Source organism: Oncorhynchus kisutch, linkage group LG8 (genome assembly GCF_002021735.2).
Source record: "Oncorhynchus kisutch isolate 150728-3 linkage group LG8, Okis_V2, whole genome shotgun sequence".
NCBI classification, from domain to species: domain Eukaryota; kingdom Metazoa; phylum Chordata; class Actinopteri; order Salmoniformes; family Salmonidae; genus Oncorhynchus; species Oncorhynchus kisutch.
The window spans coordinates 78,009,317-78,031,571 of record NC_034181.2 but is presented as its reverse complement, the minus strand read 5'-3'; the positions used below and the strand labels follow the sequence as shown (position 1 = coordinate 78,031,571).

Here is a 22,255-nt window from a genome sequence, read left to right as displayed (position 1 = left end):
AAAAAAAAACAAAGAAAACCAACACAAAACAGGCTACCTAAATATGGTTCCCAATCAGAGACAATGACTAACACCTGCCTCTGATTGAGAACCATATCAGGCCAAACATAGAAATAGACAAACCAGACACACAACATAGAATGCCCACCCAGCTCACGTCCTGACCAACACTAAAACAAGGAAAACACACACGAACGATGGTCAGAACGTGACACAGTTTCATCATAGTGCTTGATGGTTTAAGCAACAATTACTTTCAAGTAATTAAATTTAAAGTAAAGTAATGATGGTCTGTTGTTACTCTTTGCTTATTTGAGCTGTTCTTGCCATAATATGGACATGCTCTTTTACCAAATAGGGCTATCTTCTGTATAACACCCATACCTTGTCACAACACAACTGATTGGTTCAAATGCATTAAGAAGGAAAGAAATTCCACAAATTAACTTTTAAGAAGGCATACCTGTTAATTGAAAGGCATTGCAGGTGACTACCTCATGAAGCTGGTTGAGAGAATGCCAAGAGTGTGCAAAAGGTGGCTACTTTGAAGAATCTCAAATATAAAATATATTTTGATTTGTTTAACACTATTTGGGTTACTACATGATTCCTTCTGTTATACACTGCTCAAAAAAATAAAGGGAACACTTATACCACACAATGTAACTCCAAGTCAATCACACTTCTGTGAAATCAACCTGTCTACTTAGGAAGCAACACTGATTGACAATAAATGTCACATGCTGTTGCGCAAATGGAATAGACAACAGGTGGAAATTATAGGCAATTAGCAAGACACCCCCAATAAAGGAGTGGTTCTGCAGGTGGTGACCACAGACCACAGACCACTTCTCAGTTCCTATGCTTCCTGGCTGATGTTTTGGTCACTTTTGAATGCTGCCGGTGCTTTCACTCTAGTGGTAGCATGAGACGGAGTCTACAACCCACACAAGTGGCTCAGGTAGTGCAGCTCATCCAGGATGGCACATCAATGCGAGTTGTGGCAAGAAGGTTTGCTGTGTCTGTCAGCGTGGTGTCCAAAGTATGGAGGCGCTACCAGGAGACAGGCCAGTACATCAGGAGACGTGGAAGAGGCCGTAGGAGGGCAACAACCCAGCAGCAGGACCGCTACCTCCGGCTTTGTGCAAGGAGGAGCAGGAGGAGCACTGCCAGAGCCCTGCAAAATGACCTCCAGCAGGCCACAAATGTGCACGTGTCTGCTCAAACGGTCAGAAACAGACTCCATGAGGGTGGTATGAGGGCCCGACGTCCACAGGTGGGGGTTGTGCTTACAGCCCAAGACCGTGCAGGACGTTTCTTATTTGCCAGAGAACACCAAGATTGGCAAATTCGCCACTGGTGCCCTGTGCTCTTCACAGATGAAAGCAGGTTCACACTGAGCACATGTGACAGACGTGACAGAGTCTGGAGACGCCGTGGAGAACGTTCTGCTGCCTGCAACATCCTCCAGCATGACCGGTTTGGCGGTGGGTCAGTCATGGTGTGGGGTGGCATTTCTTTGGGTGCCCGCACAGCCCTCCATGTGCTCGCCAGAGGTAGCCTGACTGCCATTAGGTACCGAGATGAGATCGTCAGACCCCTTGTGAGACCATATGCTGGTGCGGTTGGCCCTGGGTTCCACCTAATGCAAGACAATGCTAGACCTCATGTGGCTGGAGTGTGTCAGCAGTTCCTGCAAGAGGAAGGCATTGATGCTATGGACTGGCCCGCCTGTTCCCCAGACCTGAATCCAATTGAGCACATCTGGGACATCATGTCTCACTCCATCCACCATCCACAGACTGTCCAGGAGTTGGCGGATGCTTTAGTCCAGGTCTGGGAGGAGATCCCTCAGGAGAACATCCGCCACCTCATCAGGAGCATGCCCAGGCGTTGTAGGGAGGTCATACAGGCACGTGGAGGCCACACACACTACTGAGCCTCATTTTGACTTGTTTTAAGGACATTACATCAAAGTTGGATCAGCCTTGGTTTTCCACTTTAATTTTGAGTGTGACTCCAAATCCAGACCTCCATGGGTTGATCAATTTGATTTCCATTGATAATTTTTGTGTGATTTCGTTGTCAGCACATTCAACTATGTAAAGAAAAAAGTATTTCATAAGAATATTTCATTCATTCAGATCTAGGATGTGTTATTTTAGTGTTCCCTTTTTTTGAGCAGTATGTATATATATATATATATATTCCTAAGAGCTATACCCCCAAAGCCATTGGCACATGAAAAGCTAAATTATATTGATTCCTGGTTAAATTTTTATAAACAAATGTGCGCCAAGCATGTCTGCTGTTATAAAAGAATATATAGTAACCAATCAGCTGCTGTGAATTATCTTGCACAACAAAGGGGAGGGGTTTGTTACAAAACACCATCGTGGCGGGAAAGGGTTTTTCCTGTGGTGCAGGATACATTAACTAGGTTATTCAAGAAAACACAGCTTTTCGGACATAGCTTGCAAGCTAAATATCTGCGACTCGATTTGCATGATGGTTTCGGAAGAACCAAATCTTCCGAACACGTTTGTGAAATTGTACTACATGTTGCAGGTAAGATTAAGGACCATCGCTTCGAACTATCCATATAGAACTACCCATGAAATATTGTTAGTGAGTCACAAGTTGTTTCCATTAACTTGTCCAGTGATATTTTGTTGTCAACATTTAGAGTTCGTGTAGAAAATAGATGCGACAATTGCCTGCTGGGGTGTCGACTAAAACAGCTGGACGTAATGACGTCACGTCTGTCGAATAAAAATGTAGTTTTTGAAGCGTTTTCATTACCCATTTAGGCAAATTGCGCAGACAGCCTGTATGCCCTCCCATCTATCTGTTTCATGTAGCCAGTGGTGTAAAAAGTACTCAATTGTCATACTTGAGTAAAAGCAAAGATCCCTTAATAGAAAATGACCCAAGTGAAAGTATTTGGCTTTAAATATACTTGTGTCAAAAGTAAATGTAATTGCTAAGATGTACTTAAGTATAAATAGTAAATATAAATAATTTCTACTTCAACCTTTTGACGATACCCAAGGGCACACTAACACAATTTACAAACGTAGCATTTGTGTTTAGCGAGTCTGCCAGACCAGAGTGGATGACCAGGGATGTTCACTTGATAAGTGTGAATTGGACCATTTTCCTGTCAAGATGTAACGAGTACTTTTGGGTGTCGGAAAAGTATAGAGTAAAAAGTACACTTTTTCTTTAGGATTGTAGTTAAGTAAAAGTTGCCAAAAATACAAATAGTAAAGTACAGATACCCCAAACTACTTTAAATGTATTTTTACTTTACACAACAGCATGGATAGAATGCAATAATTGACTAATATTTGCTATATTCTAATACATCTCATGTGCCAACGTATCGCCATGTCCGTGCCATGGTGAAACTTGCACTCATGTAAATCTGAAATAATTGGATGGTAAAACTTGCCAGCCAAACAGAAAAGCAATGCGAATCAATTCAGCCATTCTTGAAAGTCAGGAAAAACACCGCTTCCATCAGATCTGTTGCAATAAAGAAAGTTTGACAGATTAAAAATCCACCCCAGTCCAATGGATAAACATGTCATGTTTAGAAAATGTGTCCAATCTTCCGTTTCCATTACACGTTTTTTGTTGCGACATATTGCTTTTGTCAAATACCTAGGTCAATGTTAAACCTACTTAGCTACTGATATAGCTAGCTACCCCATTCAGAGGTAACTGATTTAGCGCCTATTGATGATAGTAGTATCTTCGGGTGTTTTGTTAAGAGCCCCAGCACTTGCTCTAAACATTAACTCATCGCTTGCGGTATATTAGAAACACAAGGAACGTATATTTCATATCGGCAAGGAAAAAAATTATAATACAAAAGTTAAACTATAACACACCTTCAAAGGGTTCCCACACAGCCACATGCCCATGTTACATCACTTATTTATGACAGACATAGCTGCCCACCTGTGCTAATTAACTATCTAGTGTTCGGTGAACACCTGTGTTTAAGCTTAACTGGGGAGGACGTGTAGTTTGTCTACTAGAGGCACACAGCTTGTGGATCTGCACCAAACTGCTACAGTAAGGTGTGTATTTTTCTTGAAAGACGCTTTCTTACTTCATGAAAGATAAGGGGCATATCAGCAAATGTTCCGAAAACCGTTTTGAGCGAAGATTATTGAAGTTTCTAAACATTAAAACATAACATCAGAATTGTAGTTCGGATGTAGCCAACAGTGGGCGAATGTAACGGCTGAAAACACTACACACGGAGAAGGGTTTGCAAGAGACTTCAACGTTAGTTAGTGACAAGCAACCATACCTTAATTGTAAAAACATTGGGTTAGTTATGCATGGACTGGTGCCCTGGGTGTGTGGAGATCAATGAAATGGTAGATTGCAATAACTGTAATGTACCATAACCACTAAAATGAGACCTAGGACCAGCATGCTTGTCTTAGCTGACTAGCGCCAAAGATGATCTATCGCTGACTATTTGGGTTTCCACTAGATAGCACAGTCAGAATTGGAAATATCGTAAAAATGTATGAAAATAATTATTCGCTTTTTGTTATTATTGTAAGGTTAGCATTGCTGCTAATGTTAGGTTTAAAATAAGATTTTAAAGGTCGACTTTGGGCACGAAAAACCCATCTACCTGCCCTGTACTCAATTTGTAACAGAAATGGGGTTTGCCTTTGGTGGTTCATCGATGTCATGTGCGCAGCGACCGTAGCTAGTTCGTTAGCTATGCTAGCCAGTGCAGTTAGCCAGTAACTCAGTATTTGTTTACGTCATTTCACATAATTTGTTTTTGGACGTAAACTGTAGAGATCGATAAAACGAAGAGCTCTTCTGTAGCCGAATACGTTATTCATGTGTTTTGTTTTTAAGCATTAAATGACCTGAAATGATGGTGAATTGACCTTTATGACTTTGTGGCTGAAGTAACTACTGACGACTGTCTATTCGCCCATCCGTGGTTTCCACTAGCTTCTTTAGCCACAAAGTAGATTCCACAGCCACAGTCAAAATTGGCTACAAAAAAATGTGCTTTCGTCATCATTTTAAGGTTAGGTATGAGGTTAGCGGTCCATGGTTAAGGTTAGGTTTAAAATCAAATTTTAAGAAGATAAATTGTAGAAATGGGCGGATATTATAACTTTGTGGTTATAGAAGCTATTGATGCCCCATCTTCGTCTCTGCTAGCGCTCATTGCGAGATATGTTTCCGGCTTCTGAGATGACTTTTTATGAATTCACATTACTGTAGTATTGTAAATTCCCCGCCTATGTGCACATGAAGTTTCCTTGGGCACCTAACTAGCATTCTTTCCCGGACCTCCAGCATTGTCGGAGCTAGCTAGCAATCTTATAAACCTGTTTAAGTCATTACCAAATTGAAATGCATCCCAACATTTAATTGCAGGAAATGAAGCCAGCGAACACAGAGAGTGGTATCCCTGTACTCCATTCAGCAAAAGAGGGGTGCAAACCCAAGAAATTCACCCCAGATGAGGTACTGGTACCAAATCCCAGCTTCAAAGAAAATCAAGGAATGAAAAGAAAGGTAAGTGTGTCCACCCATATGATGACCACTGATCCATGATGCAATTCCAAAATGCAAGTTTAGTGAATGTATGCATGCATGATTGTTTGTCTCAATTGTGTGTATAATGGGCTATAACTGGGCAATGGTAGTACTTTACAATTAAATGCAATTTGTCTCAGAGAAAAGCACTTCCTTTGAAAGTGGAAGGAAGAATTGAAAAAGTCAAAGAGGAGAAGGAAGACAAGGATGTAAGTGTTCATCACACACAGTATTTAGGCCAAATAACCTAGGTGTCATGTTTCATTAGGCCCCAAACGGAAGAGGACTGATTGTATAATATTGAAACAGGAAGAGGACTGATTGTATAATATTGAAACAGGAAGAGGACTGATTGTATAATATTGAAACAGAAAGAGGACTGATTGTATAATATTGAAACAGAAAGAGGACTGATTGTATAATATTGAAACAGGGAGAGACCATCTCAAGTTGTCCAATGAAAAATGCTTGTTTTCTTTTCTGTTGCGAAACGTTTGCTATGGCGTATGTGTAGAGGACATGAGTCGGTCATGGTTGCTCAAGGTCACGTGATGGGTAGCCCCTCCCTGTGAGTTCAAAATCTATTTCAGCCTTCAGGCCAATGGGGGATTTCCTCTTGGTCTAACGGCTCTTATCCCCAACGTGTGAACGCCCGATCTGTCGTGGGGCAGGAGATCAAAGGGGGTGACTGTAGCGGACTTGAGTCGGTCATGGTTGCTCATGGTCACGTGATCGGTAGCCCCACCTGCGACTTCAAAATCAGTCGGTTCTAGTGCCAATAGAGAATTTCCTGTTGGTCTAATGGTCAAGATGTTGGTTTCTTCCGTGGTAGACCCAGGTTCATATGTTACATGTGGACTAATGCAGAGGTTTTCAAACATCTCTTCGGCGACCCCCAGGTATTCCACGTATTTGAACTATTCCTGGAACTATTCCTGGGCTAGCACACCAACTTGAAAACAAATGATCAAGCCAATGGTCATGTTCCCCTGCTCAGACGTTAAATGCATCAACCAATGGTTGTGTGCCACGTCATCGACTGCCATCGGACACCAGATAGCTATAACAACATATTATGTAACATATATGTAAAATACCGATCCAAGTGTTGTGGCATACATCATCAACATCTGAGCAGAGGACACGACCCTTGTTTAGGCGATCAGGTGAGCTAGTTCAGGGCTATAACAATACTGTGAAACGTCTGTGGATCCAAGAGGAGACATTTGAAAACTGCACGAATGAATAAAATCCTGTTGGTGATCTCACTTTACTCTTTGTTTTTACATTTCAGATGCAACCTGGAAGTCTATCGATATATGAATTGGAACGGTTGGAAAATATCAGACAAAACCAAGTGTTCCTGTCCTCCATAAAACTGCTTGAGGTTAGTTTGTTGAAGAACAGAGTTTAAATGGCATCTACTTATGCATATTTTACTGAAACTCCTTGTGTGGTGAAATGAATAACATATATTATTGTTTCCTCAATAGGCCAAGCAGGATTTGAAACCAGAAAAAACACAGCGAGGTCTCAAGAGACAGAACAAGTAATGACAGATTCAACATCTGTACCAATGACTGAAAATATTTACTTCAATGTTTCCTGTGTATGTGCTTACATTGGTCAGTCGAATTAGGTCTCAGTACAAAGTGAATGAGCTTCCGTTATACATACTCAATCCCTTTAGGACATAAGGCCCATATGAGCTTCTGTAACGTATGGCATACAGAATGTATTTATTATGGCCAGCTTGGATAGAGAATGTCAGTGTGACTCGTTTCTGGTTCTAACACAATGTAACTAATGTCTTGGCTCACTACAGTAAGGTAGCCTGGACAGAGATACTGCCTCCTCGCACCAAGTCCTTGAGAATCCAGAAGAAGGAAGCAGAGCGACTCCCCCTGCCCCCGGAACCACACAGGATTTATTATGAAGTCGAACGAGTAAGTGACTGATCAATAGCAAAATGTGACGTGAGTAACTGACCATAGGATATGCTCTTATGTTAAGAAATTGTACTTAACTACACAGAAAAGCCTACTTCTCACATTTGTTCGATTTTAATCTTGAAACAATAGTTTATTTCTCATGATAATGATTTGTTTGTTTATGTTGATGTGTATTTACTAAAGATTGAATGTGCCAGGAAGCCAGAGGGTCCAATTAGTATGGAGCCAATCAACATGGAGGAGGATAGTTCACTGCCACCTGAACTTCTCAAGCTGTGGACAGAGGTTGCACATTTGTTCACCATGACCTACTTTTCTGTAGCACGGTCCCAGATCTGTTTGTGTGATCTAGCCAACTCATTTGGCATGAAAATGACCATAACATTTGGCAAGACCGCACAAACAGATCTGGGACCAGGCTAACTCTTCAGTCCTATGTTCAGCATAACTGTTTGCAGCTTTGCTGTTCTTTTACAGTTTCATTTTATTACACAGGATTTAATCAAAGAAGAAAAGGAGGAGTTGGGTCTGGGAGAGTGAGTTTCATTTTGAATGTTAAGGAATTTGGCCTTTTTTCTGAACGTTCTGTGACGAATGTATATATTTGTAGTATTTGATGGACATCCTGTATTGATTTGAATGTAAAGATGTGTAAAACCCTAACCTGTGCCAGGCTGACATTACATTGGATATGTTTCCAGGTACCGTAGTACTCTGAAGAGCATGGAGCTGAGTGAGATTGGAGGAGTAGCTAAGGTGGTGAAGAGTCGTATCTTCTCTGTTGCCTTCCACCCGTGCAGCAGTCGTCTGCTCATGGCTGCTGGGGACAAGTTGGGTGGAGTTGGGCTGTGGAACCTCGTGAGTACATACAGTGAAACTGAGTTAATGTGTGACTGGGCTTATTTGGGTTTTGTTGTTCTTTCAGGAATCTGGTATGGGTGATGTCGTGCTGCCGTTTGTTGTTTCCTCAGGACTCTAGCTGTGTTCAAAACAACTGGAAATTCAGGAAAAAATAAGTCCAAATCATGACATCAGTGATCTTCAGGTCGGAGCTTGAGAAAGAGGCCCGAGTTGGATGATCGTTCAAATCAACAACAAAAAAATCAGTCTGATCAGTTGTTTTGAATGCGCTGAAGTCGGAGGTTTCCGACTTCCCAGTTGTTGTGAATACGACAACGGCGTGCTGTTTGTTTCCTCAGGACTCTGATATGGGGGATGAGGGCGTGCTGCTGTTTGTTTCCTCAGGACTCTGATATGGGGGATGAGGGCGTGCTGCTGTTTGTTTCCTCAGGACTCTGATATGGGGGATGAGGCCGTGCTGCTGTTTGTTTCCTCAGGACTCTGATATGGGGGATGAGGGCGTGCTGCTGTTTGTTTCCTCAGGACTCTGATATGGGGGATGAGGGCGTGCTTCTGTTTGTTTCCTCAGGACTCTGATATGGGGGATGAGGGCGTGCTGCTGTTTGTTTCCTCAGGACTCTGATATGGGGGATGAGGGCGTGCTGCTGTTTGTTTCCTCAGGACTCTGATATGGGGGATGAGGGCGTGCTGCTGTTTGTTTCCTCAGGACTCTGATATGGGGGATGAGGGCATGCTGCTGTTTGTTTCCTCAGGACTCTGATATGGGGGATGAGGGCGTGCTGCTGTTTGTTTCCTCAGGACTCTGATATGGGGGATGAGGGCGTGCTTCTGTTTGTTTCCTCAGGACTCTGATATGGGGGATGAGGGCGTGCTGCTGTTTGTTTCCTCAGGACTCTGATATGGGGGATGAGGGCGTGCTGCTGTTTGTTTCCTCAGGACTCTGAAATGGGGGATGAGGCCGTGCTGCTGTTTGTTTCCTCAGGACTCTGATATGGGGGATGAGGGCGTGCTGCTGTTTGTTTCCTCAGGACTCTGATATGGGGGATGAGGGCGTGCTGCTATTTGAGCCACACGTCCGGCCGGTGGCCTGCATGGCCTTCTCCAGGTCACATCCTACAGACCTGTTGACCCTCAGCTACGACGGGACGCTACGGAGCACGGATGTGGAGAAAGCTGTTTTTGATGAGGTACCATGCATAATACAGTGATGATAATGTATGGCATTTAGTAAACAGTTTTTTCCAAAGCAACATAAAACGGTGAGTGCACCGGGCTACCCAATGTATTTTCATATGTGACCCCAGTGGGAATTGAACACACATATCAGACTTTAGATTGCCTGTTTGGTCTTTGTTACGTTATCTGTCCTTTCTCCAACTAGGTGTATCGGATCAAGGATGGCTTGAGAACCTTTGACTTCCTGTCACATGACTGTTCGACGCTGGTCACCGGGGACTGGTACGGAGACGTTGCCATCGTTGACAGGCGGACTCCAGGGTAAAGTAACATCATTTTGATTTGCTCTCTGTACAAGTACTGGCCATTGTGTTATAAGTCAAAAGCTTATTGCTAATGCCTTAATGTTGGTCTGTCTCGTTTTACTCAGAACCTCTCATGAGTCCCTCCATAGCCTGGATACCAAGACGGTTCGCTGTGTTCACGTCCACCCTGTTCAGAAGCAGTACATCATGGTGGCTGAGAACAGGTACAACATGGGAATCAGTGCTTTGATGTGCAATATGTCAGCCAATCAGGTCGACCAATGTCATTATGGCAAGTAATCTCTATACAAGCCTATAGACAATCCTTTGTCAAGTTTGCAAAATTATTACTTATAGTATAGTCCCATTAAGGAAATCCACTTTCTATTTCATTGATCTTTTATGTTGCTTAAACTGATATTGATTTTTTTACTGATATTGATTTTTTTTGTGGATTTTTCTCTAGTATTGTGAGCATTTACGATGCTCGATGTTTGAAGGCGTTGTCGAGAGAGCCAGTCTCCCAGCTCTATGGTCACTCAAAGAGCATCTCAAGTGCCTACTTCTCTCCTGGCACTGGCAACAGAGTAGTGACCACCTGCCTAGACAACAACATCAGGTGAGTCTGCATGCCACCGTAAGATGTTAGTACATTAAAATATGTAAAGAGATTTTAAAAAATGACTGAAGTTCAAATAAATAATTTGCTTATGTGCTACGATAAGTGTTTTAAAAGTTGCACTAAGCTATTGTCCAATACTTGAAACATGAAATGTTTAGCAATTAAATATACTTTGTTTTTCAGGATTTATGACACCTCGGAACTAACCTCCGGAGCTCCGCTACTGACCTCCATCCAGTAAATTCATTATACTATCACATTTAGAAAGCGAAACTGACCAGGTATTTTTTGACAAATAGTGTTTTATCTCTACTGGCTAAATAAAGATGAAATAAAAAAACATTGGAAAGATCCTGCAACCTCTGTTTGCATTGGTTTACTCTCCAATGCCGGTGTTCTAGTATGTGTGCTTTATACCAATAGACATCAGCCAGCAAATCCAGAAGTATTTGTAATAGTGTCTTTGTATAATGCTGATGAATCCATTTCCTTTGTCCCTCTTTGCAGACAGAACTTGTACACAGGGCGCTGGCTGTCCAAGCTGCAGGCGATGTGGGACCCCAAGAGGGACGACTGCTTCGTTGTGGGCAGCATGCAGCGGCCTCGCAGAGTTCAGGTATAAGCACTCCTTTGTTCCCACGTCTATCATCGAACCTCAACAACAATAAGTAAGATTTGAGGTCGTGTTACTATTCCCCTAACAGAATGTGTAAGGTCAGTGTGCAAGTTATATGGCTATGCATGGTATGGGTAACGTTTCATATATTTTGTATACAGGGGCACTGTGTCAAAGACAATTTTCTCCTCTGGGACAATAATGTATATTATTTTCTATCCAGGTGTTCCATGAGAGTGGGCAGCTCCAGCACTCCTTCCAGGACCCAGAGATGACCACCGTGCTCTCAGTCACAGCCTTCCACCCCACCAGGAACGCTCTACTGGGGGGTAACGCCTCCGGGCGGCTGTACGTCTTCACCGACTGAGAGCAGGATGCCTGTATGTGTTCGCTGCCTGAGAGGAGAAACCTGGGCCATTGTTCACAAAACATCTCAGAGTAAGAGTCCTGATCTAGGATCAGGTACCCTCCCTATTATTCATTATGATCTGGAAGGCTAAACTGATTGTAGATCAGCACTCCTACTCTAAAATGTTTCATGATACGGGCCCAGAACACATGCTTAGAATAGACCAAAATAAGTTGTTTTATGTTTTTATGCAAGCTGCCTTTGCTATTGTTGTTTTCTATCAAATTATTGATGTTTTGTTTGTTTAAATAAAGTTGTATATTTAGCCGAAGTTGTGCTTTTCATGTAGTTTAGCTGTTTCATTGGCTGTATTGTACCCGCAGTGAATTTTGTGTTGGTTTTATTCTTTCAATAAAAACTACCAGAATTCAGTGGCTACAGCCCTACAATCATTAAAATCATGGCTAAATACCAGTGTGTTGAAAATGTGTCCCATGTCAGGCAACTCACTCTTCTGTGCCTAGGCTAATTATTTTCTGCAGTTTTTCCTCAACACCAAAAATAACATTATAGTGTAGGCCTACCTTAGAAGTAAGCTGTTATTAGACTAGTAGGCTTAGTGAGAAGTGTTGTGTATGTTAGGTTGTGGGGGAAATTTCAGAAATTGTTTTCAAATTGATAAAGCAATCTTTGTTAATAATATGACCACCCTACCTTCAATTATTGGGCTTAAATTACTGTAATTATGTATTCTGTACTGGCTAATTTGCATTTTAATTACATTTGTACTTTGATTTGAATCATCTTTGTTCTTCATCAGCCCTGAAAATGTCACACCAATTGAGCACCATCTTTAGATATTTGACAAAACGTGTTGAATTTAAGAATTAAGACAGGTGATTTGGTGCCGTTGTAGACTAAGGAGTAACATTGACCTGTCCGTGGCCTTAACCTTTCCGATCACTTAATGAGATCTCAGCAATGGTAAGGCCTGTCCTCGTGAAATAAAGTGTTTCTGAGAAGCATCTCTATAATTGTATTTAAAATGGTCTGAGAAGAACAATGCATTGGCAGAGCAATTCAAGCCAAGTCAATATTCAGTGATAAGGGACAATTTGAAATTGACTGGGGTGGGGTGGTCCAAAATAGGGGAGGGTTGTGTTTAAAAAAATAAAAATCACATGGAAGGTTAGTTTTTATTTATATACACTTCTGGTCAAAAGATTTAGAACACCTACTCATTCAAGGGTGTTCCTTTATTTTTTTAAACTATTTTCTACATTATTGAATAGAACTATGAAATAACACATGGAATCATATAGTAACCAAAAGAAGTGTTAAACAAATCTAAATATAGTTTATATTTTGAGATTATTCTAAGTAGCCACCCTTTGCCTTGGCAGCTTTGCACACTCTTGGCATTCTCTCAACCAGCTTCACCTGGAATGCTTTTCCAATAGTCTTGAAGGAGTTCCCACATATGCTGAGCACTTGTTGGCTGCTTTTCCTTCACACTGCTGTCCAACTCATCCCAAATCATCTCAATTGGGTTGAGGTTCTGGTGATTGTGAAGGCCAGGTCATCTGATGCAACACTTCATCACTCTCCTGGAGTTGCATTGGGTCATTGTCCTGTTGAAAAACAAATGATAGTCTGACTAAGCACAAACCAGATGGGATGGCATATTGCTGCCTAAATATGGTTCCAATCAGAGACAACGATAAACACCTGCCTCTGATTGAGAACCACTCTAGGCTCAAACACATTAAGATGGAAAAAAATCCCACAAATTAACTTTTAAGAAGGCACACCTGTTAATTGAAATGCATTCCAGGTGACCACCACATGAAGCTAGTTGAGAGAATGCCAAGAGTGCAAAGCTGTCATCAAGGCAAAGGGTGGTTATTTGAAGAATCTCAAATATAAAATATATTTTGATTTGTTTAACACTTTTTTTGGTTACTACATGATTCCATATGTGTTATTTCATAGTTTTGATATCTTCACTATTATTCTACAATGTAGAAAATAGGTAAATAAAGAAAAACGCTTTGAATGAGTATGTGTTCTAAAACTTTTGACTGGTAGTGTGAATATATATATTTATTTATATATATTTATATTTTCACAGTGCGTTCAGGAAAGAATTCAGACCCCTTGACCTTTTCCAAATTTTGTTAGCTTACAGTTATATTCTAAAATGTATTACATTGTTTTTTCCCCTCATCAATCTACACACAATACCCCATAATTACAAAGTAAAAAACTGATGTTTTTTTATTTTATTTTTTAAATAAATCACATTTACATAATTATTCAGACCCTTTACTCAGTACCTTGAAGCACCTTTGGCAGCGATTACTGCTTCGAGTCTTCTTGGGTATGACACTACAAACTTGGCACACCTGTATTTGGAGAGTTTCTCCCATTCTTCTCTGCAGATCTTCTCAAGCTCTGTCAGGTTGGATGGGGAGCGTTGCTGTACAGCTATTATCAGGTCTCTCCAGAGATGTTCAATCTGGTTTAAGTCTGAGCTCTGGCTGAGCCACTCAAGGACATTCTGGGCCACTTCTCCCCAGTTTGAGGTCCTGAGTGCTCTGGAGCAGGTTTTCATCAAGAATCTCTCTGTACGTTGTCCCATTTGTCTTTGCCTCGATTCTGACTAGTCTCCCAGTCCCTGCCGCTGAAAAACAACCCCACAGCATGATGCTGCCACCACCATGCTTCACCGTAGGGATGGTGCCAGGTTTCCTCCAGTCGTGACACTTGGCATTCAGGCCAAATAGTTAAATCTTGGTTTCATCAGACCAGATAATCTTGTTTCTCATGGTCTGAGAGTTTAGGTACCTTTTGGCAAACTCCAAATGGGCTGTCATGTGCCTTTTACTGAGGAGTGGCTTCCGTCTGGTCACTCTACCATAAAGGCCTGATTGGTGGAGTGCTGCAGAGCTGGTTGTCCTTCTGGAAGTTTCTCCCATCTCCACAGAGGAACTCTGGAGCTGTGTCAGAGTGACCTTTGAGTTCTTGGTCACCTCCCTGACCAATGCCCCTCTCCTCCAATTGCTCAGTTTGGCCGCATGGCCAGCTCTAGGAACAGACCTGGTGGTTCTAAACTTCTTCAATTTAAGCATGATGGAGGCCACTGTGTTCTTAGGAACATTCAATGCTGCAGAAAAATGTTGGTACCCTTCCCCAGATCTGTGCCTCGACATAATCCTGTCTCTGAGCTCTACGGACAATTCCTTCCACCTTATTGCTTAGTTTTTGCTCTGACATGCACTGTCAACTGTGGGACCTTATATAGACAGGTGTGTGTGTGCTTTTCCAAATCATTTACAATCAATTGAATTTACCACAGGTAGACTCCAAGTTGTAGAAAGATCTCAAGGATGATCAATGGAAACAGGATGCACCTGAGTTCATTTTCGAGTTTCATAGCAAAGGGTCTGAATACTTATGTGAAAAAGGTATTTCTTAAAAAAAAAAAAAAACATTTGCAACATTTTCTAAAAACCTGTTTTCGCTTGTCATTATGTGCAGATAAGGGGGGGAAATAATTGTAATCAATTTTAGAATAAGGATGTAACATAACAAAATATGGAAAAAGTGAAGGGGTCTGAATACTTTGGTCATGAACCTTCGCTCCAGTCTGAGGTGCTGAATGCTCTGGAGCAGCTTTTCATCACTGTACATAGATAATTAACTTTTATACAATTTCATTAATTGTCGCAGTCGACAAGACTGAATTATGCAGAATGCACAGTTGTGTTGCACTGAGACTCAGCAATATGACGTTGCGTTGTACAGCAGGATGAACCATAGATATTTCAGATGAGTGTAATTCAAGACGATTCCCTTACAGAGTATCTGCATGTGTTCCGGTAAACTTCACTGCTGCGGTGTGATAGCTACAGGACAACAATGGCAGAGAAGTTTAGCATTGCGCTTTGCACTCTAACAGGCTGCCTACAGTGCTCACGTTGGGTGCGCGAGCATTGAAACATAAATGTAGAAATCTATATTATTCAAAAATTGCACCCACACCATGCATCAACAAGCATCTGCGTTGCCAAGGGCTTAAATAGAAGTCAGTTCTATTTGTGACGCAAGTCCTGCCTCTCCCATCTCCTCATTGGTTTATAGAAGCAGGTACCCACATGCCATCTCCTTATTGGTTATACCCACATGGGTGACTGAAGGACAAACGAAGTCAGTGGCGGTAATGCACCTAATTTATGAAAGTAGCCAATCGCAATCAATGAAGAGATGGCACGTCGGTATCTGCTTCTACAAACCAATGAGGAGAGGCAGGAATTACAGCGTGATCTGCATCAGAAATAGAACTGACTTCTATTTTAGCCCTTGGCAATGCAGACACTCGTTGGCATGCACGAGCAGTATGGGTGCAATAATTGAATAACATAGATTTCTACATTTATTTTGGAACGCTCGCGGACGTGACGCATGCAGTGTAGTCAGTCTGTAAGTTGTGGAAGTCAGCCCATACTGCTGTTTACTTGTGTATTGCTGACTCTACCATCAATACATTATTTTACAAACACAACCCAAGATACTACACACACTTGAAAGGGTCTTGGCTTATAATCATTTCAGTTTAAAATTCCCATTTAGTTAGAGTCTAATGGTAGGTAGCACATTTATTCATCATCATGAGCAAATCTTCTACTGTATGTTCAGAGCTGTTTACAGTTCACTCTTCTCACTGATCATTTACTGTTAATTATTTTATTCCACAGGATTCAATCGAAGAAGAAAAGGAGGAGTTGGATCTGAAAGAGTGAGTTTATCACTTGCCATATTTTGTTACAGTTTTCTTCTGGTGAAAGAGAGGACCAAAAGGCAGCATGGTTATCTTTATACATCTTTAATGAAAGATGAAAAATGAACAATATACAAAAACAAGAAAAAACAAAACAGCCCTATTTTGTGCAACAAACACAGAGACAGCAACAATCACCCACAAAATACCCAAAGAATATGGCTGCCTAAATATGGTTCCCAATCAGAGACAACGATAAACACCTGCCTCTGATTGAGAACCACTCTAGGCAACCATAGACTTTCCTAGACTACTTAACTTAACACAATCCCATAAACTACAAAACCCCTAGACAAAACAAACCACATAAATCACCCATGTTACACCCTGGCCTAACCAAAATAATAAAGAGAACACAGAATACTAAGACCAGGGCGTGACATATTTGGACTTTTGCTTTACATTATGGAGGTTAGGCATTTGGCCTTTTTCTAAGTGTTCTGTGACAAACTACATTATTGTATTAGTATTTAATGGACGTCCTGTATTGATTTGAATGTATAGATGTGTAAAACCCTAACCTGTGTCAGGCTGACATTACATTGGGTACGTTTCCAGGTACCGTAGTACTCTGAAGAGCATGGAGCTGAGTGAGATTGGAGGAGTAGCTAAGGTGGTGAAGAGTCGTATCTTCTCTGTTGCCTTCCACCCGTGTAGCAGTCGTCTGCTGATGGCTGCTGAGGACAAGTTGGGTGGAGTTGGGCTGTGGAACTTTGAGCGTACTCTCTCAGTATCTCACGCAGCCACACAGCTTTGTTTTTGTCAATTTCCAGGACTTTTTGGAGAGTAAAAATGTGTTTATTCAAAATCCTAACTTTAACCTTAACCCGAAACCTTGTCAGGACATTCTGGTGACTTATCAGAACATTGTGGTCCTGATTAAGGCAGTATCACATTCGCCTATGATTGAGAGTCCCATAGGGTGGCGCATATTTGTCCCAGTGTCGTCTGGGTTTCGTCATTGGTTGTTTTTTTATATTGTATGTTTTATCTCCAAGACACTTTTGCTATTGTTTTGTAAGTCAATAAAGTTATAGCTGAAGTTGCACTTTTCATGTAGTTTATTATTTTTTAGTACGGAGGCTGAGGCAGAAAAGTCATGTTATTATAATGTTGTCTAATGAGAGCCATACAAAACCCCCAAGTGAAGATCTAGTGCCAGTGTTTCACCTCTAGATGGCAGTGTTGTAATACATTCACAACAACTACACTGAAGTCATACTAGCTCTGGTTAAGGAAAGGGGGATGATACCTAGTTAGTTGTACAACTGAATGCCTTCAACTGAAATTTGTCTTCAGCATTTAACCCAACCCCTCTGAATCAGAGAGGTGCAGGGCGCTGCCTTAATCGACATCCAAGTCTTCGGCGCCCGGGGAACAGTGGGTTAACTGCCTTGCTCAGGGGTAGAACGACATATTTTTACCATGTCATCTCGGGGATTCGATCCAACAACCTTTAGGTTACTGGCCCAATGCTGTAACCCTTAAGGCGTCCGCAAACAGGTTTGGTTTGCTCCTAGCAGAACTTGGCTAGGCGAAGGTCTTTGCTTGAACATTCCCTGAAGAAAAAATGCGTCAATATTACTGTTTGTCCCTCTTGAGCCACCGTAGCAACAACATAGCCAGGAAAATAGATGGATAGAGGAGACATCTTTATATCTGTGCCATCATAGTGTCTGTGCCAGCATGGGCTGCACCATTGAGGCTACAACCATAAAAATCCCCACCTAGTTGACTACTTTGACTATTTTTTAAATGCTGGAAGAGCTCAATGGCCCTTCACTGGTATACTATTATTTACAAAGCCACTTTGGGTTTACTAACATTTTATTTGGCCATTTTTATTGTTTAGAAATGTGGTGGGTACTCTCTTCATTCGCAGGACTTTATCCTGCTAACTGTTCCAAATGTCTGAACTGAATTTGGTAAAAGGGTTTTAATGTACTCTGCTCCATCGGCTTGGAACGCCTTACAAAATACTTTTAAACTGGAAGAACTTGTCCCGATTGGTGTTTTTAAATCACCGATGAAGGATTTTGAGACTGATTCCCTGACCTGGCAATGTTTTTAATTAAGTTGCTGTTTTTGTTATACTCCTGTGAATTCTATGGCTTTTACTAGATTGGAGTTTTTCATGTCTGTCTTTAATTGTGAAATTACTTGGTGCTGCCTATCTTGGCCAGGACGCTCTTGAAAAAGAGATTTCAAATCTCAATGAGCCCTTCTTGGTTAAATAAAGGTTAAATAAATAAAATGTCTCTGCCCAGGCTAAAACTGCCTTTTGACCACTAGAGGTCTCTCCGCTGCCAGAAACAGTTCTTTAAAATAGTCCAAATGAAGCTAAGATAAATAAGAAATCTGTCTTAAATTGGCGTTTTTGCCGAGGTCTTATTCGCGCAATTTTACATCTAACTAAGCTTTTTGGTGCAGTATTTCTCAAGTGAAAATATGTGCATGAAAACGAGTCGTCTCTCGTACAATGACAACAAACACTTAATTGAAGAATCCCGTCCATATTTCCCACTCCTACTAGGAGTTGTACTGTTGACAAGTCATTGACGAAGGGCATAGACTTCGGGTACCGAACTTGAATTTGCTTCGAAAAATTATTTTCTCAAACAGCTGAAAAAAATACCTGCCCAAACAACAAAACAAACTCACAAAATTGTCACAATATACAGTACTAGCCAAAAGTTGGACATACCTACTCATTCCAGGGTTTTTCTCTATTTTTCCTATTTTCTACAATAATAATAGTAAAGACATCAAAACTATGAAATAACACATGGAATCATGTAGTAACCAAAAAAGTGTTAAATTTTAGATTTGAGATTCTTTAAAGTAGCCACCTTGATGACAGCAGCTTGATGACAGCTTTGCACACTCTTGGCATTCTCTCAACCAGCTTCATGAGGTAGTAACCTGGAATGCATTTCAATTAACAGGTGTGCCTTCTTAAAAGTTCATTTGTAGAATTTCTTTCCTTAATGCGTTTGAGCCAATCAGTTGTGTTGTGACAAGGTAGGGGTGATAAACAGAAGATAGCCCTATTTGGTAAAAGACCAAGTCCATATTCTGTCAAGAACAGCTCAAATAAGCAACGAGAAACAACAGTAAATAATTTCTTTAAGACATGAATGTCAGTCAATCCGTAAAATGTCAAGAACTTTGAACGTTTCTTCAAGTGCAGTTGCCAAAACCATCAAGCACTATGATGAAACTGGCTCTCATGAGGACCGCCACAGGAAAGGAAGACAGAGAGTTACCTCTGTTGCAGAGTATAAGTTCATTAGAGTTAACTGCACCTCAGATTGCAACCCAAAGAAATGCTTCAAAGAGTTCAAGTAACAGACACATCTCAACATCAACTGTTCAGAGGAGACTGCGTGAATCAGGCCTTCATGGTCGAATTGCTGCAAAGAAACCACTACTAAAGGACACCAATAAGAAAAATAAGAAAAACATGAGCAATGGATATTAGACCGGTGGAAATCTGTCCTTTGGTCTGATGAGTCCAAATTTGAGATTTTTGGTTCCAACCGCTGTGTCTTTGTGAGACGCAGAGTAGGCGAACGGATGATCTCTGCATGTGTGGTTCCCACCGTGAAGCATGGAGGAAGTGGTGTGGGGGTGCTTTGCTGGTGACACTGTCTGCCATTTTATTTAGAATTCAAGGCACACTTAACCAGCATGGCTACCACAGCATTCTGCAGTGATACGCCATCCCATCTGGTTTGCGCTTAGTGGGGCTATCATTTGTTTTTCAACAGGACAATGACCCAAAACACACCTCCAGGCTGTGTAAGGGCTATTTGACCAATGAGAGTGATGGAGTGCTGCATCGGATGACCTGGCCTCCACAATCCCCCGACCTCAAACCCAATTGAGATGGTTTGGGATGAGTTGGACTGTAGAGTGAAGGAAAAGCAGCCAACACGTTCTCATTATATGTGGGAACTCCTTCAAGACTGTTGGAAAAGCATCATGAAGCTGGTTGAGAGAATGCCAAGAGTGTGCAAAGCTGTCATCAAGGCAAAGGGTGGCTACTTTGAAGAATCTAAATTATATTTTTATTTGGTACTACATTATTCCATATGTGTTATTTCATAGTTTTGATGCCTTCACTATTATTCTACAATGTAGAAAATAGTAAAAATAAAGAAAAACCCTTGAATGAGTAGGTGTGTCCAAACTTTTGAATGGTACTGTATGTGCAAACTGTTTAGACTGGGAAGCATATGGTAAGGTTTACAAGGAACCATCAGAAATAACAAATATTGTATAGTATTTTATACTGTTAGAAAATAAGTGTTACAATGGTTGAGATGGTATTGTCACGGTTCATGAATCCACTGCCTCCCTCTCTCTTTCTCTTTCTCTCTCTCTCTCTCTCTCTCCCGTGTTTGTGTGGGCGTGGTTCCCAATCTCGGCCTGATTGTCTGTGCCAGCTGGAATCACTTATTTTCCCTTTATATGTTCTGTAACCAGTGTTTCTTGTTGTCAGATCGTTGTTACTTCTCTGAGGTTGTGTCGTGTGTCCGTGCTCATCTCTCACCGCCCTTGTGTGGATTATCTGCTGTGCTCCCTCCTACCCATCCGGACACACTCCCCTGGATTTCTCAGCACGCTATCATCGGAAGATGCGCCCTAGTCCCTGGGTCGGATTCCGTCTGAGTACAGTCTGTCTGTCCTGTTGCTGCTGTAAACTGTATTCATTAAACCATCGTTGCTTGCATCTTGCATCCGCCTCTGTATTGTCACAGGTATGAGTAAGACTCACGAGGTGAAGGATACGGCACACACATTTAAGAATAAATCATATTTATTGATAAATTAATCATTGAATACACCAGTCTTCATTCTGTGATAAAAAATATTCAGTCTTGATTGGGAGTAACAACAGAAATGTAGAAGACATGCTTACGGAGACCGATCCATATGCATGACCATGAGACAGGAAGGGAGCTAACAGAAGGACATTGCAGAGGCTGTCTGGGTGTTCCTAACACTGGAGTCATCCAGGTCGTCTTCATTGCAGTCACACTGCACAGATCGTCAGATCTTACCACCTGGGTCGCTAGTATTCATTAGTGCACACACCGTAGGAAAATGTCTTGCAACGAAACAATTAAGTTAAGGTTGCCCCTCCGTGTTTGTTTCTTCAGTTTGTTTTCTAGTGAATGCGACCCCTGGAGACATGTTTGCACATCTCCGGAACCACATTGATATGTTATTTCTATTGATTTATAGCGATCTTTTGAGATGTGCAGCATGACTGCAACAACCCATTGCAATCAACACTGAGCTGCATGTTACTGCTACACCATCTTCTCATCATCTCATCCCATGCATTAAGAAGCTAGGTTCACCAGTATAACGGTAGGTAGGCTAATCATGAAAAACATGTCACTTGAATATCCAGTGATCCTATATGGAAAGACAGGAGAACACATCAAAACAAACAGAAAAACATCACTTACTTTTTCTGTCTGTAGCTGCCCACATTGATTTCAACATTGAATTATTTTCAAATGTTTTCATTATTGCTCAAATAAGGTTGTATTGTTTGTCATACACATTGAACTGAAATTCAAAGTTGCGATCTGAGGTATAAAATCGAAATATTCTGCCTTGACTGGCCTTCCACAACTTCAAACAAAATCAATCACTTTAATCTAATACACCAATCAGGGACCAACCACTTGTCGTTATCTTAATATTGCTGCATAGCAGACCACATGAATTCATAAATCTATATTATTTATTAAACCTACCATACACTAGTCTACTGAGGGATTATAACATTAAAACAATATACATATGTCTGATAGGATTGTACTGATGCAAAACCAAATGATGATATAGAAATATACTTTTATCTTGAGTATATGTAGGGTTGCAAAATTTCTGGTCACTTTCCCAAAATTCCAGAATTTCTGCTT

The 22,255-nt window shown here is 41.3% G+C and overlaps 1 protein-coding gene and 1 long non-coding RNA gene across 6 annotated transcripts; both read left to right on the top strand.

The window, feature by feature from the left end:
- Positions 1-2,390: 2,390 nt before the first annotated feature.
- LOC109881090 (WD repeat-containing protein 76-like) lies at positions 2,391-12,173 on the top strand. Of its 5 annotated transcripts, none has more exons than XM_031831283.1 (16): positions 2,391-2,568; positions 5,431-5,571; positions 5,733-5,801; positions 6,887-6,979; positions 7,086-7,141; positions 7,418-7,538; positions 7,728-7,829; positions 8,040-8,080; positions 8,246-8,402; positions 9,434-9,592; positions 9,787-9,902; positions 10,012-10,110; positions 10,353-10,505; positions 10,692-10,745; positions 11,016-11,124; positions 11,348-12,173. In XM_031831283.1, the coding sequence occupies exons 1-16, from the start codon at positions 2,506-2,508 to the stop codon at positions 11,489-11,491; spliced, it is 1,677 nt and encodes a 558-aa protein (XP_031687143.1). In that variant the 5' UTR covers positions 2,391-2,505; the 3' UTR covers positions 11,492-12,173. The 5 variants fall into 5 exon arrangements, with proteins under 5 accessions (XP_031687143.1, XP_031687145.1, XP_031687144.1 ...); XM_031831284.1 differs by lacking the exon at positions 2,391-2,568 and adding an exon at positions 3,775-4,088; XM_031831285.1 differs by lacking the exon at positions 5,733-5,801 and having other exon boundaries at positions 2,392-2,568.
- A 4,439-nt stretch (positions 12,174-16,612) lies between these two features.
- LOC116374777 (uncharacterized) lies at positions 16,613-17,361 on the top strand. Its single transcript, XR_004210715.1, has 2 exons — positions 16,613-16,724; positions 16,872-17,361. It is a non-coding gene; the product is annotated as an uncharacterized LOC116374777 (long non-coding RNA).
- The last annotated feature ends 4,894 nt before the right edge of the window (positions 17,362-22,255 follow it).

Coding starts and splice junctions, on each gene's coding strand:
- LOC109881090 (XM_031831283.1), top strand. CDS start 2,506: ATGATGGTTTCGGAAGAACCAAATCTTCCGAACACGTTTGTGAAATTG. Junction 7,539..7,727: donor TTTATTATGAAGTCGAACGA/GTAAGTGACTGA, acceptor TATTTACTAAAG/ATTGAATGTGCCAGGAAGCC. Junction 10,111..10,352: donor ATCATGGTGGCTGAGAACAG/GTACAACATGGG, acceptor ATTTTTCTCTAG/TATTGTGAGCATTTACGATG.